The 18469-nt window shown below is 68.4% G+C and overlaps 1 protein-coding gene across 9 annotated transcripts; it reads right to left on the reverse strand.

Annotated features, from left to right (window-relative positions):
- Positions 1-265: 265 nt before the first annotated feature.
- Positions 266-18124, reverse strand: KCNQ4 (potassium voltage-gated channel subfamily Q member 4). 9 transcript variants are annotated; one of them, XM_080567167.1, is made up of 15 exons: positions 17835-18124; positions 8740-8830; positions 7967-8093; positions 7622-7797; positions 7420-7545; positions 7199-7309; positions 6987-7082; positions 6750-6838; positions 5211-5369; positions 4450-4494; positions 2705-2913; positions 2512-2614; positions 2212-2343; positions 1937-2072; positions 1494-1854 (listed from the first exon to the last, which is right to left on the reverse strand). In XM_080567167.1, the coding sequence occupies exons 1-15, from the start codon at positions 18104-18106 to the stop codon at positions 1636-1638; spliced, it is 2091 nt and encodes a 696-aa protein (XP_080423293.1). In that variant the 5' UTR covers positions 18107-18124; the 3' UTR covers positions 1494-1635. The 9 variants fall into 9 exon arrangements, with proteins under 9 accessions (XP_080423290.1, XP_080423288.1, XP_080423287.1 ...); XM_080567166.1 differs by having other exon boundaries at positions 7199-7336; XM_080567164.1 differs by having other exon boundaries at positions 266-2072; positions 7199-7336.
- Between the last annotated feature and the right edge of the window lie 345 nt (positions 18125-18469).

Raw genomic sequence — 18469 nt, forward strand, 5'->3', positions numbered from 1 at the left:
GGACACGCCGTTTGGGACACACCAACTGGGGACACGCCGTTTGGGGGCACGCTTCCAACAAGGCAGCGTGGGTCCCTCTGCAGTGGCATCAGGCCTGCAGGTGGTGGAGCAGTGGCTCGGGGCCGGGGGGGGGCTGGAGGGGAGCCCAGCACAGCACTGGGTGGGGGGGGGGGGGACGGCAGCGGCCACCCGGTGCTGCTCGGCCGCGGGGCTGGAGTGCCACCTCTCGGGAGAGCTGGGCCAGAAACGAGGCGGGCAGGCAGCGTCTGCTTCAAATTTTAATGAAAGAAATAAGTTAATAAGTTAATAAAGTGAGGTAACTACCGCCGGCTGGGGAGGTCTGCGGGGACCAGCCAGCCCCTGGGGGGGGGGGGGGTCCTACGGGGTGGCTGCTGAGCGTGGCTGGGGGCGAAGCTGTCGCATGCACCCTCGCCCCGGGGCACCCACGGCACGGCCCCCCCGCCGTGCACCCACAGCCCCCCCCTGCCCACCAGGCACCCACGGATGGGCGCACCGGGGTGATGGGAAGGGGGCCGGGGGGGGTGCGGCAGCAGCACGGGGGGGCTGCAAGCTCGGCCCTCGCTGGCCACATGCACTAATGAGGCTAACGAGCAAGGTCGGGGCAACCCCAGCGCCCCCCCCTTGCTGGGAGCAGAAGCATTACAGGGGGGGGCTGGGGAGGGGGTGGAAATCCCACAGCCTGAAGCTGAGAGGTCCCACAAGCCCCCCCCCCCCAGAACGCCGGGGGCACCAGCCCCGGCTCAGCGAATTTTGGCACTACCACGGTCGTTCCCAGCCGTGCGGGGCTGGAAACCGGCCCAAGCAGCGTGCAAGGGGGGGGGGGGCACAGGGACACCCCCTCCAACAGAGGTTTGCCACCCAGCCCTGAGTCCTCAGGACCCCCCGGGGGAGCAGGATCCAGCCCTGTGCGCTGTCGGGGGGGGGGGGGGGGGTTGCTTATTGCCTACGATGTCCCCCCGGGTTGGTCTCCCCGGGGGTGTTGCATATTCAGACATTATTGCATATATATAATATATATATATATCTCCTATATATATATTGCCCTGGGAGCATGCACGGGCAGGCAGAAGGCGCTGCTGTGCTTCTGGAGGTCCTGGAGGGGAGCAGGGGAATGAACCTGGGCAGGGCAGGCCGGGGGGGTCAGACCCCTGCCCCCTGCACCGGGCAGGTCCCCGCCGCTGCCCCGACCTGCAGCCATAAAACCGCATCGGGTTGTGCCCCAGCACCCCTGCTCAGCACCGGCAGCGAGGGGCTGGAGCCTTGCATAGCTGGTGGTGGCCCTGGGGGGGGTGAGCGGGTGGCACCCGGGCAGGACCCTGCTGGGGAGATGGACACGTGCCCTGCTCTGGGGGCTTCCAGCCCGGAGCACCCCCCCCCGTGGGGGGCTCCTCCGCCTCGCAGCGTGGTCGGATCCTGCTCGCACCCCATCCCGCTGCTGCCACCGTGCCCCGCGCACCGCCCGGGGGCTCACCGCAAGGTCCAAGCACCGCGGTGCTGGACGCGGCTCGGTGGGGCTGGGTGATGCCGTGGGGGCTCCCGTGCCCCCCGCACCCTGTCCTGCGCCCCCGCCACAGGCTGCCCGGATCCGTCCCCGCCGCCCTGCCCCGCTGCCACTCAGTCCATGTTGGCGCTGGCCGAGCGGGAGATGTTCAGCGTCTGGGCGGAGGCCGAGATGTCCTCGTGCTCCACGGGGCTGTGGTAGTCGGAGGTGATGTCGGGCTCGCCGGGGGGCACCCGCACGGCACCCAGGCTGAAGGAGTTGGTGCAGCCCTTGCGCAGGCACTGCGAGTAGAGGCCGAGCAGCAGGTCCAGCTTGTGCTCGATGGACTGCACCTGCGGGCGGGCAGCGCTCAGCGGGCCCCCGGGGGACCCCAGGGGACGGGGACGCGCTCGCCGGTGGCCGTCCCCTCCTCACCTGCCTCTCCACCTTGGCCACGCGCCCCATCATGCTCAGCTCGTCCACCGGCTCCGGCTCCGGCGCCGCTTTCTCCCCCTTCTCCCGCGTCTTCTTGTCCGCAGCGGGGCCCCCCCTGCCCACGATCTGGTCCACGCTGTCCCCAGGGGACACAGGAGACCGTGAGGGATGGGGCTCGTGGGACGAGTCCTGCGCGTCACGATGGACGGGCACGGCTTGGGGGGGGACCTGCAGGAACCCAGAGCCCCCCCCGGCACCTGTGGGTCCCAGCTCACCGCGTCTGCAGGCTCTTGATCCTGCCCAGCATGTCCAGGTGCCCGGCCGAGTACTGCTCGATGACATCCTTGACGTCGTAGGGCCGCAGGGTCTCCTTGAACTTCCTCTTGGCCACCAGGAACTTCAGGATCCTGCGGGGACAGCGGGGTGGCTGCGGGCACCGGGGTAGGGGGGGCAGAGCCCCCAGCACCCATGGGACACCGCTCGCCGCCCCCCTCTCCGGAGACATCTGCTCGCCCCGAGCGCTGTTTTGGGGACGGGAGAGGCAATGCAGGGGAGGCGGGCTGGGACGGGCTCACCGGACAGCCCTGATCAGGCTCTTCACCGCCGGCATGATGTCCTCGAAGGTCAGGTCGCAGGGGGGGCTCTTCTCCTCGCCGCTGTCCTCCGGCGGGCAGTCGGCTGCGGGCACGAGAGCAGCGCGTGGCAGAGTCCGGGGACCCCCCCCCCCCAGCGGGACCCCTCGCCCCCCAGCCCGCTCCCGGGGCTCACCCTCGGCCGGGGGCCGCGGCTTGAGCCTGAGGGAGGCGCGGAAGCGCGTGCGGTCGTTGAAGCTCCAGCTCTTGTGCACCTTGCTGGGGCTCGAGGCCTCGGGGACGTCCTCGGGGCTGGGGGAGCGCTGCAGGGGGGGGCCCAGGTGCTGCCGGCCCCGGCTGCCCGGGGGGCCCAGCCGGATGCGGTCCTTGATGCCCATCTTGGTGCTGCGGGGCAGAGGACGGCAGCGTCAAAGAGGGGCACGGGGGGGGAGGATGGGGCTGCAGAGCCCCCGGAACACGAACTGGGCACGAGATCGAGTGCAGGACAGGCCGGGAGCAGGCGTTACCGCATGCCCGTGCAGGAGGTGTTTAAACTCCTTTTTATTTCTGAGAGCAGAGAAAGGAGGAGACAGACAGACAGGGGACAGACGGGCACAGAGGGGGGACACGCAGCAGAGCAGCCGGCCCCGGCCCCACACGGAGCAGTCCCACTCCTGCCCCAGCTCGGCTGGCACGGGGGGGGTTTGGGGAGCCCGGCCAGGCCCCCCCATCCTCCTCCTCCTCTTCCTCCTCCTCCTCCTCCAGCGCCCAGCTCCTGCTCTGCTCCTGCGGGCTGAGCGCAGCTGCCCCTCTGCAGCCCCAGCGCAAGCTTTGCTGGCTTGGGGAGGGAACGACAGACATCATTTATGTAGGACCTACACAAAAACACCGCCCGGTGCTGCCTCCGGTGTGACGCGGGACCACAAGCACGCTTTGGGACATGCGAGGAGGCCGAGCAGAAAGGGGCCCAGCTTCACCCCGCGATGCACAGCCCCGGTGCGGAGGAAGCCGAAGCTGCAGAGGGTCCTGAGCAAAGCACGGCGTGGGGACACCCCCGCCCGCTGCACCGGGGGCTCCGTGAGACCCGGGTGCCTTCCTCGACTTCCCCAGCCAGGAGCTGGGGGCACTGGGCTCCTGCCTTTACCCGGGCAGGTTGCTGCAGCCGGCAGCTCTGCCGCAAGCACCCGCAGCTGGAGGAAGGGGAAGGGTCGCTCCCTGTGAGCTCCGGGCTGCAGGACAGGCTGCGACGGGGTTTATCCCAGTGCCCCACTTTGCTGCCATCGGACATGGCAAGCCCAGCACGGCTCAGCCACACCGCGGAGGGGGAAACCGAGGCACGGCCACCGTGGGTGCGGGACCACTGTGTGAGCCAGCCCCCAGCCCAAGCCATGCAGCACCTCCCCGTGCAGCAGGACAACCCCGTTCTGCCCTCTCTGCCCCTCTGCCTCGCCCCCCGGCCAGCAGGCAGCCCCGCACGGAGCCCATGCACCCGGCGGCTCCTGGCCCCGGTACCTCCGTCTCCACGTGGCCCACGTCCGCGAGAGCCTCGGCTTACCACTAAACATCTGCCTGGGGGCGGGGCAGACACGGGAGAGAAACAGCGTTAGGGGGTGGCCGGCATGGGTTAGGGCCCCCCAACCCCGCAGCGTGCCCGACCCCGCAGCGTGGGCGCGCAGACCCTGCTCCCGCTGCGGGGGCAAGGAGCTGAGCGACGTTGTTTGTGTAGGTCCTGCATAAACACCAACATCTGCCTCGCGGAGGAAAGTCCTGCAGCTCCGTAAAAAAGCACGGTGGGAGCCGCGTGCGGGGCCGGGCGGCTGCACGGTGCCGGCCCTGTGCACCCCATGGGGGCCATGGGCCCGATCCTGCACCCCTTCTCTCATGGGGTCCCCGTGCCCGCTCGCTGCAGGACGGGGCAGGCGGCTCGGGGGCGAATGTTACCTGAGGCTCAAGCACTTGTGGGGCTGCGCGTCCTCCTCCTTCCAGCTTCGGGGTGAGTGGGGGGCAGAGAAGGTTTGGGGGGGAGGTGGGGGGATGGAGAGCAGGGGGCGAGCAGGAGGGGGAGGAGAGAGACAAGATGAGATGTTATGAGAGGTGATGCTCGTGGAGATGGGGCCGGCCGGCCGGCTCCTGCAGCCGGGTGGCTGATGTGGGGACAGGAAACCTGGGGTGCAGACGCGGGTGCTGCCGCAGGAGGAGCCCCCCACCCCATACTCACCTCGGGGCCACCTGGGGGGAGCGGGTCCCCCTCAGCCCCTCAGGGGAAACCGAGGCACGGGGCCGTGGTGGAGCAGAGCCCTCTCTCCCCACCTAACCCTGCCGCTGGCCCAAGCGCCCAGCGCCGATGCCCGGGGCGGCAGGCTCGGTGGCACGCCGGGGTCCCCCGGGTGCTCTTCAGCCTTCGGAGCTCAGGACCACGCTCAGCACCCCCGTGCATCATCCCAGCACCACGGGCACGTGGCGGAGCTGGGGCTGAGCACTGCAAGGGGCTCCACGGCGTTGCGACAGCGTCCGTCCAAGGGGCCGGTCCCCCGGGGGGGCCACCAGCCGGGGCAAAAATCGGCACGGGGGGGGGGGCCGGCATGGTGCTGCCGGGGCAGCGGGGCCGGGGGCTGCTCCGCCGCGGTGACGGTGGTGGCACCACGCAGGGACACAGAGGAGCGGGCAGAGACAGCACGGAGCCGCGGCGGGCTGCTCCCTACCTTTCCCCTGAACAAGCCGCGGGGACGGCGCTTTTCTGGGCAGAGGTGAAGGACTGATAAGGCGGCGGTGGGGCTCCGTCAGGCCATTTTTTCACCTCTGAATTCCTAAATCCTCCGTTGCGGGCTCGGTGCAAATGCTCAAACATTAGGACCAGCTCTCTGAGGTCGGGGTTAAATGAAAACATGGAGAAATTAAAACTCGGCAAAGCAAACAGGGGGAGCGAACCAAGGCTGGAGCAGGTCCTCTGTGCAAAACAAAGCAAAAAAAAACCACAACTGAGCAAAACAAGAAGGAAAGGCAGGGCACGCGCTTGCTTTCACAAACCAGCTTCTTAACAGCTCCGGCCGACCTTAGGGCACGGGGAGAGCACGAAGCCCAACCCGCAGCCTCTGCCCCCGATGGGAACGGGGTCTGCAGCGGGGCTGAACGGGCAGCTCGGTGTCACAGCTGGTGGGGGACGGCCACCCCGTCCCCACCTCCACCTGGGGGTCCTGCCTGGGTGGCAGCACTGGGGACGTGGGCATGGGAAGGGGAAGGGGAAGGGAAAAGGGAAGGGGAAAGGGGAAGGGGAAGGGGAAGGGGAAGGGGAAGGGGAAGGGGAAGGGGAAGGGGAAGGGGAAGGGGAAGGGGAAGGGGAAGGGGAAGGGGAAGGGGAAGGGCTCCCACGCAGCCTGCACGGCTGAGAGGTGGTGGCAACGCCACTGGGATGGGACAGGCAGGGGACAGGCAGGACGAGCGTCCCTGCTGCAGGGACCTGCCTCCAAGTGACGTGGGGACTCGTGTGCTGCTGGAGCAGCTGGGGGAGGCTCAGACCCCGCAGGGATCGAGCCCGGCCCTGTCCTCACTCTGCTGCAGGAGAAGAGGCTCCCGGCACAGCAGGACCGCAGAGCCCACCGCCGCGCTCGGCAGCGATGCACCGGGGGCACCAGATCTCCTCGGGAACCAGAGGCACAGCTTCCCGGGCTGTTAAGAACCCTGCCTTTGGAAAAAAATAAAGAGCGAAACAGAATCACAAATTTGTCGTGGCAAAGAAACACGAGAAGTGAGCGGCAGCAGAACGCAAAACCGAAGATGGACGGGAGGGCAGGGCTGGGAGCACACAGGGCACCCGGAGACGCTTCGGGGTCCTCGCTCACACGTGGCAGCAGCATTTGGGAGGCCTCGGGAGGTGAGAGCGGTGCAGGATGGGGCATGGGGCTCCCTGTTGTGCCCCGTGGGTCCCTCTGGCTCTCAGCCGGCTGCAGCTCCACCGCCGCGGCCGTGGGGTCCCCGCGACCGGCAGCACCGTCCCCTTTCCGCAGGAAGGCGATGGATGGGGTGAGAGGGGGCGGTGGGATGGGTGCTGAGGGCAGGGCAGGGGGAGGATGGAGCTGGGCGTTTGGCAGCCGCTGAGCTGCGGCTCTGGCGTCCTGGGGCTGAGCAAGAAGCTGCTCAGCCCCGCGGTCCACACCGAGCTCTTGGCGTCCCCATGTGTCCCCTCGTCCCTGCAGGAACCCTCTGCGAGCCCCCCCGCGGCCGCTCGCCTGCACCCTGCCTACCTGAAGGAGGGCAGGAGGCTGTCGTAGTAGCACCACGTGGCCGTCAGGTACGCTCGGCTGGCGTCCGTCGAGTACAGCCGCCACGCAGCCTGGGCACAAGAGAGTCCCCCAGGCATCGGGGTTGGCCTGAGCCCCCCCGCTGTCCCTCCTGTCCCCTCCACGGGGACCCATGGAGGCAGAGACACCCCTCGGGCACCCACGGGCAGGGTCAGGCAGACCGGGGTTGGATTGTGCTACCTGGATGAGATTTGCTGCAGGCGTCCGCCTCTTCTCAAAGTGCTTCTGCCGGTGCTGCTCCTGCACCTTGAGGGCAAAGCCAGAGCCCAGGATACCCTGGGGACAGGAGGGGATGGGGTCCGTGGGGGTGGATTTTGCCCCTTTCTCCCCAGTTTTTGCCACGTGGCGGGGTGGGGGAGCGCCCCCCCCCTTCCCGTCCCAGCCCTACTCACGGCGGGCAGCGCGAAGAAGGAGATGCCGAGCAGGGCGAAGCCGGCCGCCAGCATCCGCCCCAGCCACGTCTGCGGCGTCTTGTCCCCGTAGCCGATGGTGGTGAGCGTGACCTGCGCGGGGACAGAGAACGGGGGGCCCTGCAGGGAGCTCCCCCCCCGCGGCCCCGTCCCACCCTCCTGGTCCCCTCCCAGGGCTGGAGGGCCATGGGGGCTGAGCTTACCGTGCCCCACCAGAGGGAGTCGGCGTAGGTGGCGAACTGCGCGTTGGCGTCCTTCTCGGCCAGGTAGACGAGGAAGGAGGCGAAGATGAGCACCAGGAAGCCGATGTACCAGGCGGTGATCAGCTCCTGCCGGGGCAGCGGGGTGAGCGGGGCCGGGGTGCGGGGTGGGGGGCACACCGGGACCCCCTCGCCTTGCCCTCACCTTGCTGTGGGCGTAGACGACGGAGCCCAGCAGCTTCCAGGTGCCGCCGCGGCGGTCCATGCGCACCATGCGCAGGATCTGCAGGAAGCGCATGCTGCGCAGCGCCGAGGTGGCGAAGATGTTGCCCTGGGTGCCGGCGGCGATGACGGCCACCGAGGCGATGAAGACAATGAAATCTATCGGGTAGTGAGGGCGAGAGCCGGGTGTGGGGGTTTTTATGGCCTGGGTGACGCTGAAAGCCCCCAAATCCCCGCACCCCATACCCATCACGAGGGCGAGGGTCGGGTGTTGGTGTTTTTATGGCCTGGGTGATGCTCAAAGCCCCCAGACCCCCGCACCCCGTACCTATCACGCAGAAGGGTTTCCGGGCAAAGCGGAGCCGTCCCCTCCAGCCCCGGTAGCGGCAGCAGCAGCCGGCCGCCCAGACGCGGACGATGTACTCCATGCCGAACACCACGATCATGACAAACTCCTGCGGGGGGAGAAGCAGGGTGAAACAAGGAGGGTTGGGGCGGCAGGACGGCGCAGGCAGGGTTCGGGGGTGCAAAAGGAAACGTTGGAGCGGGGGGACCCCAGGACACCCCTCAGGAGACCCCCAGTGACACGGCTCCGAGCTCCCGGTGCGGGGCAGGCAGGGCAGACGCTGGGGCCGTGGCAGTCGAGGCTGTCTGAGCAGCCCAGCCCTCCTACCTGTGCCAAGCTCAAATTTAGCCGGGTCCTTTTCCTCCTCCGTCAGCATTGTCCTCCTACCTCCCGCACAAACAAGCCCCCGTTCTGCTTACTCGGGGGAAAGTCACAAGGACCTTCCCGATTTAGTCCCCACCGCTCGCACGAACTCCGGCGTCAGCCGTTTCTGACACTTTGGGGGAAAGTTGCCTTTTTTAGCCCCTCCTGCCCTGCCTTGCCCAGCGGCGTGAGCCTCCCCACCCCGCCGAGGGGCCGCCCCGAGCCGCCGGGACCCCGCAGCCGCGAGGCCACCCCGCAGCATCCCCGACGTGCCGGGACGGGTGGCATCGCCACCGGCGTCGACCAGCGATGGAACCCACGGGCTGAGGGCTGGGAAGGGGGTCTCCAGGGGGCTGCGGTGGTTTCAGCACGGGTGTCCCCACCCCCCTTACCAGGATGAAGAGGCACTCGTTGGCCAGCTTCTGGTGCTCCTGGATGGTGGAGAAGACGGAGAGCACCAGGCAGCTGAAGACGAGGAGGAAGCTGCAACGAGAGCGCACGGGGTGGGAAGGCGTCGGGGGGAGCCCGGACCTCCTCGGCGGCCGAGGCTGAGCCTCCGAGGCCGGGCTTTGCCCCTAGGGGGAGGCAGGGAGCGGCTCGGGAGCGCGCAGGGTGCGGGGCTGCGCCCGGAGCGCGCCCCGAGGAGCCCCCGGCAGCCGCTGCCCGCGGGTCCCGCACGGCGCCCGCTCGGGGGGGGGTGGGCTCGGGATGGGCAGGAGGAAGAAATTCGGTCCCCGAGGGCAGTGGGGCACGGAGCAGGCGGCCCCCAGGGGCTGGGGGTGCCCGGTCCTGGCAGTGCCCAAGGCCGGGCTGGATGGGGCTGGGGGCAGCCGGGGCTGGGGGCAGGGGTCGTGCCCATGGTGGGGGGCTGGAGCCGGAGGATCTCGAAGGTCCCTTCAACCCGAGCCGTTCTGTGGTTCTGGGGTATTTAATGCCCAGAAATACCCGGGGGAGCACGGCGAGGGTGTGCGAGGCTGAGACCCTCACTGCCCCCCCCCCCAGCATCCCCACCCTCTCGCCCAGGAGCGGGGGCTGCAGGGGGCACCTCGGACACTGCCCGGCCCCTGCACGCGGCCTCCCCGCTGCCACTGCCAGCACCGGGAGCAATGTCCCCAGGGGACAGGCAAGGGCTGGGGGGGGCTTTACACCTCGCTGCTGGGCAGGCGGAGGGGGCCAGGGGCCAGCTTGAAGCACCCTGGTGCTGGAGGACCCAGGTGCCTCCCCCCCAGGCAATCACAGTGACAAACCCTCTGGCAGCTGCACCAGAGGGTCTGGGCCCCACAGGACCCCCGTGATGGGGACATGTCCCCAGGCCACCCCACAGCACACGGGGGAGGAGGAGGAGGAGGAGGAGGAGGAAGGCCTGGCTCCAGCAGCCGTGGGGCTCAGTGCCAGGCTCTGCCGCAGCCCTGCAGCCTCTTCCCGGGCAAAACAACCGCTAATTAAAAGCAGGGCAGGAGCTGGAGGGGCCCCCCCAGGCAGAAGGGGGACCAGAGCCACTGTCCCCGCTGTCGCTGCCACCATGGGGACCTGCCACCGCAGCAGGGACACGGAGCCACTTGGGAACGGCTGGGCCAGGCGAGACCCAAGGGCAGAGTCAGCAGGGAGCAGCTCTGAGGCTGCCTGTCCCGAGAGCTGGGGTAAGACGAAAGGGGCTTTGGCCCATTTAAAATAAAAAGGAGGGGAAAAGAAAAATAGACTCTGGAGCTGAAGCAAATGAAACTCTCCAAAAATACATTTTTTCCCCTGATCCAGCGATTCTAAAAATGGAAAGCGGAGGGTTGGTGCCACCGGCCCACGTGATGGCGCGCAGAGGGCTCCGCTGGAGCCGCCTTGCGTAACGGCACGGGGGCACCGGCACCGCGCCCCCCGGACTGGGCACCACTGGGGGCAGTGGGGACAGAGCTGGGAGTGGAGCCCCACCACGGGCAGCACCAGGGCAGCCAGGACAGGGGCTGGTGGTGCAAGCAGGGTGGCCCCAGCACCCCATCCAGCTCCTGCACCATCTCCCCAATGCAAGCAAAGCCCCCGGGATTCACCAGCGGTGCTGCAGAGAGTGCAGGGCTCAGCTCGGCCCCACTGCCGGCAGCACCGCGCTGCCCGAGGCCGGCTCAGAGCACTTTCTCGTCTCCTCTTGCTGCTGACATGGAGTTTTGGAGCCGAATTGGCTGCCCGGGGTGGCTGAGGGGCTGAAACCAGACCCGCACGCCTGCAGGAAGGCACCACGGGGAGCGGTGTCTGCCGGGACGATGCTTGGTGCCCTGTGGATGCTCAGTATCCTCCTGGATGCTCGGTGCCCTCCTCGGGAGCACCCAGGCCAAGGGGAGGTGGCTCAGGCACTGAGCACTGGGGAGAGGGAGCCGAGGGTCCCCAGGCTGAGCGTGGCCAGGTCCCCGGCAGCACCGCACAAAGCCGGGCTGGTGGGGATGGTGCAAAAGGAGCGAGAGCGAGACCTGGGTCAGAAAGCAGCCTGAAGGGGCCAGGCAGGTCCCTTCCCCAAAACTGCCACGAGGGGAAATTGGAGACGAGGCTGACGGCAGAAAAACGCAAGGAAACGGGAGAAGGGCTGGACGCAGGGCAAGGGGAAGGCAGAGCTGGAACAACACACACCCAAACGAAGGGGCTGGGGGCGTCACGGCCCCATGCGATGCTCTGAGGTGCTCCCCGTCTGTGGGGCTGGGGGCTGCAGCCAGCCCCTGCCCCCTGCACAAGCAGCAGAGCCCTTGCCCCATGCAGCAGCTCTGCCCTTAGCAGCTGGGGGCAGCAGCAGCTCGCCGGGCTCCCCGCCGCGACGCTCGTCCGGAGAAGCAAACCCAAGCCCTGGCTGAGCAGCCCAGGGCAGAGCCTTTGTGCACCATCAGCAGTAAAGATTATACAATTGGGATTTGGCAGGCAATTACATGGGCAGCGGAGCACAAAGCAGAAGAGAATGCAGAAATCTCCCAGCCTGCGAAGATTTGTGCCTCTCGCCCAAGCCGGGGCCAGAAGGGGGGGGGGGGTCTCTGATCCCTGGCACACGCTGGCCCCACTGGGCTCCCTCCTCCCTGAGCACCGCAATGGGCTGCACGGGCACCGAGCTGGTCGGGAACACCACTCTGCAGGAGTGATGGATATCCACAGCGAGAGGCCCTGTCCCCAGTGCCACCCCCCGGGGATGCTCCTGCCTGGCCCCCGGCCCCGCAGCGGGGTTTTGTGAAGGACACGATCATGTGAGGCCCCCACGGCCCGGCAGGGAAAGCAACTTTGAGGGAACACATCACCTGCTAGGAATTAACTTGCAAAGCTGGGGCAAGCGCCCCGGCCTGGCTGCTGGCAGCGCCTAAGCGGCTTAGGGGAGGGTCAGGTGCTGGGAGGCAGCTGGGGGGGCAGAAAAGGGGCTCCCCGCAGCCCCCCATGCCCCCATGCGGGAGGGGACACGGGGACAAGCGCTGCAGCCAGGCAGCATCGCAGGGGCTGCGGGAGCACCTCCTCTGCCTCCCCACACCCTGCAGGGAAGGAGCTTGTCCGCAGGAACACTCCTCCCGCCGTGCCCCAAAATATTAATTAAAACCCGGCGGGGGGGGGGGGGGCGGGTCTGGTTGGAGAAAGTGAACCTCCTCGCATTAATCTTCATTAGCGCTGCCTCTGCCATATGCTCCCGGCCGCTCCGGCCACGCCAGCAGCAGGAGAGGAGAAGGAGCAGGGGAAGCTGCTGAGCTCAGGGAAATGGGACGGGGTCAGCTCCGGCCAGCCAGGGGCACCCCCAGCACCCCCAAACCTGAGCTAGCACAGGCCAAACACCCCCGGGCAGACAGGCTCCAGCCCCGGGTGCTGCACCCCGCGGGGTCTGGCGAGGCTAGGAAATGGGGGGTGAGGTTTGGGCACCCCCGTGCCCGGCCCCGCTGCTTCGCTCCCCTGCGGGCGGCGGCACGGCAGAGCCTGGCGGTAACGCGGCGGAAGGAAAACACCACGCGCCGCAGTGCAAACAGCTCGGCCTGGGGACGAGCCTGGCACAGCCCCGGCAGGGAGAGGAACCAGCGGCACCGCCGGCCCCGGCTCAGCCCAGCACCGTTGTGGCACTGCCGGGTCCCCGCGGTGCTGGGTGGCAGCGCTGGGCGCCCCCACCCCGAGCACCGAGTCTGCTCGTGGGACAAAACCACCCGAGCCTGGCTGGGATGGGGACGGGGACAGGGACAGGGATGGTGCTTTGCTCTCCACATCCCCAGCCCGCCAGGCTCAGCACCCCGAGCACCGTCTGCAGCTGTATAAACAGCGTGTCTTATAAATCCCCTGTCCCTCGCGCAGCAGCCTTGCAGGAGAGGCGGCGCAGGAGGCCTGTCTGCCCCGGGGATATAAATATCGGCGGTGTAGCAGGCCTGTTTGTGCCCGTAACCATGGCAGGGGCGGCCGCCTCCTTGTCCCGCGCCGCAGAGAGCCGCAGCAGCGCGCTGGGCGCTCGCCCATGGCCATGCAGGAGGTCGGTGGCTGCTCCTGCCCAGCCCGCGTGGATCCACCGACCCCAGTGCCCACAGACCCCAATCCCTTGGGAAGGGGAAGGTGCTGCCCTAAGAGCCGACGTGCCTCCAGCTCGGGCAGCCCGGGGGGTGCGTGGGGGCGAGGTGGGATGGGGGCTGCTGGCACGCAGGGTGCAAGCGGGGCCGAGACAAGGAGCCCGGCTGCGGGCTGCACGGCTCGTCCCATGGTCACACAGGGACCCAGTGTCACCATCCAGCAGCGGCTCTGGATGATGTCCCACCCCGTGCTTCCCTGCTGGGCGCTCCGGTGAAGGCAGCCAGGCACGGACTTGCTGCACGAGTGACAAAACCCTGGCACCGCTGCCCTGCACGGCCAGGCAAGCATCTTCCTCCCCTGCCAAGCCCCACGTGGGGCCACGCCGCGCACCCCTGCGCCCTCGGGTGGGTGCCAAATGCCCCGAGGCCTTCATGCTCCAGCCAGAGCGAGCCCGAGCCTGCGAGCAGCATCGTGCATCACCCGCCTGGGGTCCGTGCCCCGCATCGCCCCCCGGCCCCCCGGCCCCGCGCCCTGGCGGGGGAACGGTCACAAGGTTCCTGCGGACGGTGCCAAGACGCTCACACGGAGCAGCTGAGATAGTTTCGCTCTTGAATCATCTGGCAAGCCACGGGCTGAGGGGAGGGGGAGGAAAGGGAGTGAGTTCCCAGACCCGTTCCCGAGGGGCCGCGCACCCCAGCACAGCAGGAAGGGGACAGGAGCAGCCCCGAGGAGGCGAAGCAGGATGAGACCCCCCGAGGGCATTGCACATGTGGGGGCAGAGGGGGGGAGGTCAGGGCACTCAGCCCCACTCCGTCCCCTCGCCCCAGGGCATCGCTGCAGGGGACAGACAACCCGAGCTTCTCCAAGAGCATCCCCTCTGGGTGGGGGCACCCCGGCCACGCAGGTGTCCCCCGTCCTCGCCACTGGGGCCAGCCAGGCCCAGGCCCCAAACCCTGCACCTTGCGCTCGGGGTCCAGCAGGAACAGCAAGAGGGGAAATGAAGAAGAAGAAAAAAAGAAGGAAATCAATGTGCAGTTTCACGTTGCACCATAGTCACTTCATTTTATGCCCCAGCGACACTGCGACAGGTTCAGGAAACTGCTGCGTCGCCTTCTCCTTCCCCTGGCATTTTCCCCCCCATCCGCAGCTCCCATTTCAAGCTTGGGCAAGGGGAAGGGGGGGTGGCCCCGAGGGTGTCCCCTGGGGCCCCGAGGAAAGAGCCCCAGCTCCAAGGGCACAGCTCCAGCAGCTGAGGGTCCTGGCCTCACCGTCCCATTTCATTTTGGCCACCTGCACGCAGCAGTCGGGCAGGAAGGGTTTTCCTCCTCCTCCCCAAACAAGCCACTGTGCGGGATGCCAGCGGCTGGGGACGAGCCAGGTCCCTCCAGAGCAAGAGCGACAGCGAGTTAAAGCCCGGAGCTTAACACCAGAGGGTTTTACCGGGCAGGCGGAGGACAGCCAGCACCGAGCAGGAGATGAAGCAATTTCCCCTGCAAACACTCTGGGGCTCCAGCCCATTAAACGGCCCCAGGTGGGTTCAGCAGGGCCCTGCCATGCGCCGCCGAAGCATTAAGCAGTGCTCGGGGCTGCTGCAGGCACTGAGCACGGTGGCAAAACCCCCAGCATCGTGGGGAAGGTGATTTCCTGCTCACCGAGCGATGGAGGGAGGGAGGCGGTGAGGGTCCCCCCGCAGAGCCCCGTACCCTGCAGTGGGGCGGCCAGCAGCCATCCCACCCCACTCCCCGCAGCCTCTCCCATCACAGGACAGGAGCAGAAAGCCCAGGAGCTGCCAGCAGCCTGCTCCCCAGCCAGCAGCCGGCTGGCACACCGAGGGACCCGCCAGTGCTGCCCCGTGCCCCCCGTGCCCCCCAGCACCAGCAGGGATGCCCACAGCCCCACAGCCAAACCAGGGGCACCACGCGCCCCCTCCAGCTCTGCGCTGCCCTTTCCCTCCACGTCCCAGCCCCATCCTCAGCCCCAGGCACGGGGTGACACTTCCTCAGGAGGGGTAAATAGAGGCACACCAGCTTGGCACCATCCCACCGGTGCTCCCAGAGCAGCTAGCACAGGGAGGCGCGCGCCTTGCCCTGCCCTGGGGGCTGCGCTTCGGGCAGGGGTCGTAGGATGCTACCGGTGCTGCTGGCTCGGTCTTCCCCAGTTCGCTCCAGGTCAGTGTTCTTTATTAAAGCGCTCCTCTAAGGGGTGGAAGCGTGCTGAGCTGAGCTCCTGGTGCCGCTCCGTGCTGCCAACATGAGCACCCAGAGCCCTGTCTCCATCAGGGCAGGGCGCCGCTCCCCCCGGGGCTTTGCTTTCCTCAGCGAGCTCCCCCCAACCACAGCGATGCACATGGAGAGAGGACATCGGAAAAGGAAGCTTTTATATGCCTCTGGCTCTAAAGCCTGTTGGTTAAGGCTCCAGTCACGCTCCCAGATTTTCTCTGTAAGCTCCGGGCTAGGAGCTCCCATTTAGAGCTGGTGCCAGCCGAGCCCAGGCTCAGTGTGGTCAGCACAGCCCCGCAGCAAGGGGACGGAGGGGATGGGGCCACCACCGCCCGCCTCGGCTCTATTTCTGCACCTGGGGCAGGACGAGGGGGCTGCAAAGTGAGCCAGCAACAAACCCACCCCGCGAGGGGGGCCAGCATCGGCCCAGCCCCGAGCAGCCACTCGGGGACTATTTGGGATCAATTTGCCGGCAGAAGGAGACTGAACTTTTCCAATAAGCGGTATCAGCTCAGCCCTGCTACGTGCTCCCAGACGTTAAACTGCTCAGAGGAGGGAAGCACTCCGCTTCTCAGCGGGTATTTCCATTTTAGCCGTTTTCAGCCCTGTCTCGGAGCCAGGCTGCTGGGGGAGGCAGCGCGCAGGCGTGGATGGGTCCTGGGACCGGCGCTGCCCCGACCTTGGGCGACCTTGGGGCATCTCCCGTGCCTCAGTGTCCCCTGAACAAGCAGGGGTAACGCCGTCCTCCTCGTTCCCAAACCCACTCCTCTGGTGCTGAGGCACACAAATCATTCCTGTGAACGCCAGCACCCAGCGCTGCAACAGCTTCACAGCTCCCATCTGCCGTGGGAGAGAAAATTTGGAAGCCAGAAGTGAGCCAAACTCCCCGGGAAGTCTTACAGAGCTTGCAGCCCCCTGCACGCCCACCACGGAGCCTTCCTGGGCTTTTGGGGGTCCCGGGCATCCCGGCAGGGACAGGGGCACAGGCACAGCCATGCACCCCAGCCCCTGTGTGCAGGTGGAGCTGGGGAAGGGCGCGAGTCCCGTCCCCATCCCGGTGACTCCGGTGCTCTCAGCCCCGAGGGCAGGAGACGACCGCATACGTGGTGTGAGCAGTGCTCGCATCTCCTTTAACAAAGCCCCGACCTGCAGTTCGGGGGAGGACGGAGCCATGGCGAGGATGGAGCCATGGCAATGGAAGCAACTCGGGACTGACTTTTGTGGCCCTGGCCAGGTCCAGCCCCAGCAGATGAGCCCCTGGGAGCTGCCCCGAGCCACAGCAGGGGCTCACAGACCGGGGACAAAACCATCTCCTGGCGGGACCCGCAGCTCCGTGGCTCTGCAAGGGGACCCGCTCGGTCTGGTGCTGCTGTTTTGGGGGAAAAACACACGTTGGGAGAAGGCACTGCAGGAGGAGGAGGATGCCTGGGCCCACCTGGAGGATCCCAGTGCAGAAGCCCGGCAAGTACGCCAAAAAAAAGTCTGCCCCCCGCTCCCGTACCAGGAGGTTTTGGCTGCCATCCCTAATTCCCCGCAGGAAAAGCTTTCGAGGGCAGCATTTGCAACGTAGGTATTATTTCCACAGCACACTGCGGAGGTGTCGGCAGGCGTTACAAATGGGCCCCAGGCTCCTCTCTTGGCTCCCCAGGGAGCTCAGGTGCCCTGCGATCAAGTGACAAATTCCTCCTGCCATCGCAAAGTGCTAACTTACGCAAGACCCACTTTCCTGCCTCTTAACGAGCTGCAGCTCGCGCACCCCGCTAACGACTGGGCACCGCTGTGGAACGGAGCCAGGGAACCAAAATTTGGGGCTCTCGCTCTGCGGGGAGCCGTGCCCAGCAGGGTCGCAGGGTGCACACCGAGTACACGCAGCCAACACGAGATTTTGGGGGAAAAACATCACCTTCTGCACGGCTACGGCCGGGCAGGGAGCAGCAGCGTCCCAGCAGCATCCCAGCAGGGTCCCAGGTGGGGGCAGCCAACGCAGCCCCTCCAGCAGCCCCGCGTGGAGCCCCCCGGTGCCTGGGCGCACCCCGCAGCCCGGTTCCAGCCCCCTGAGGACACCCCAAGGGGCAGAACTCACCCCTCAGCCACGAGCTGAGCCCCTGCGTCCGCTGATGGCGGGGCTGGGGAGCGGCGGCACTGCCCGGGAAGGGCCCAGCTCCTGGAGCATCCCCGGGGTGTGCTGGGGACCAACAATGCTGGGGACCAGCACTGCTGGGGACCACGGAGGGCACAGCTCGAGGGGCACCGCCGCCAGCCTTTCACCGGGGACAAGAGCCCCCCTGCTCGCCTCCCCCATCCCACCCAGCCACAGCTCAGGGGGTGCCAGCTGGGGACTGAGGGTGCGCCTGCCCCACGGCTACCCCAGGGGATGGGTCCCCGGTGGCACCCAGAGGTGCCCCGCGCCCCCTCCGCGGGACCCCCGTCCCCGAGGGTCCCCACGGGCTCGCAGGGGACGGGGACAAACCGAGGGGGTGCCCCGGGGGTGCCCCCAGCACGGCGCAGAGCGAGCCCCGGACACCAGCGCGGCACCGGGGGAGCCGTCGGGGGCTCAGCACCCGCTCAGCACCGGGGCTCGGCACTCCCCGGCTCGGCGCTCGCCCCCTGCCCGCCCGGTACCGGAGCTCCCCGGCTCGGCGCTCACCCGGAGAACCCCGGTGGGAGCGTGGGGAAGCTCCGCACCCCGCACCCCGAGGGTCTCCCGGTTCTCAGCGCCACCCCCCGGGGGGGTCGCGGCCCCCCGAACCCGGAGGGTCCCGTCCCGCGGCACTCACATGAAGGCGTGGTACACGAAGGCCCCCCCGCGGGGCCGCTCCAGCACGTTGTACAGGCAGTTCTGCAGCCGCCGCCGGCACCGGGGGGGCCCGGCGGGGCGGGGGGCGACGGCGGCGGCGGCGGCGGCGGCGGCAGCGGTAGCGGCAGCCCCGGGGCTCGGAGCCGCCAGCAGCCCCCGGCGGCGGGGAGCGGGGGTCCCGCCGGGCCGCCCCCCGCCCTCGGTGCGCACCGCCCGCAGCCGCTCCCCGCCGCTCCCCGCCGCCCCGGCCATGGCGCCCGGCCCCGTTCACGCCGCCCGCTGCCGCCGCATGGCCCCGCCGAGCCCCCCCCCCCTCCCCGGGCCGGCTCACGTCCGCGCCGCCCCCCCCCCCCGACCCGGTTCTCCCCCCCCCCTCCCTTACCCCGCCCCGGTCACCTGCCTTTAGCCCCCCCACCCCCCCCGGGACCTCCCCCCGGTACCGCCCCGCCCCGCAGCACCTGGCCCCCGCCCACCCCCACCCCCGGGGGGGGGAGTTGGGGGGGTCGGGGGGCGCCCGCAGAGGCGGCAGCCCCCGGGGGGAAAGGCGAGGGGGAGCCGCTGGCTCTCAGCGCGGTGTCATCGTCCCCGTCCCCCCCCCCACCCCGGTCCTGCTGG

Source organism: Anser brachyrhynchus (assembly GCF_964034855.1).
Source record: "Anser brachyrhynchus genome assembly, chromosome: 24".
Classification (NCBI taxonomy): Eukaryota; Metazoa; Chordata; class Aves; order Anseriformes; family Anatidae; genus Anser; species Anser brachyrhynchus.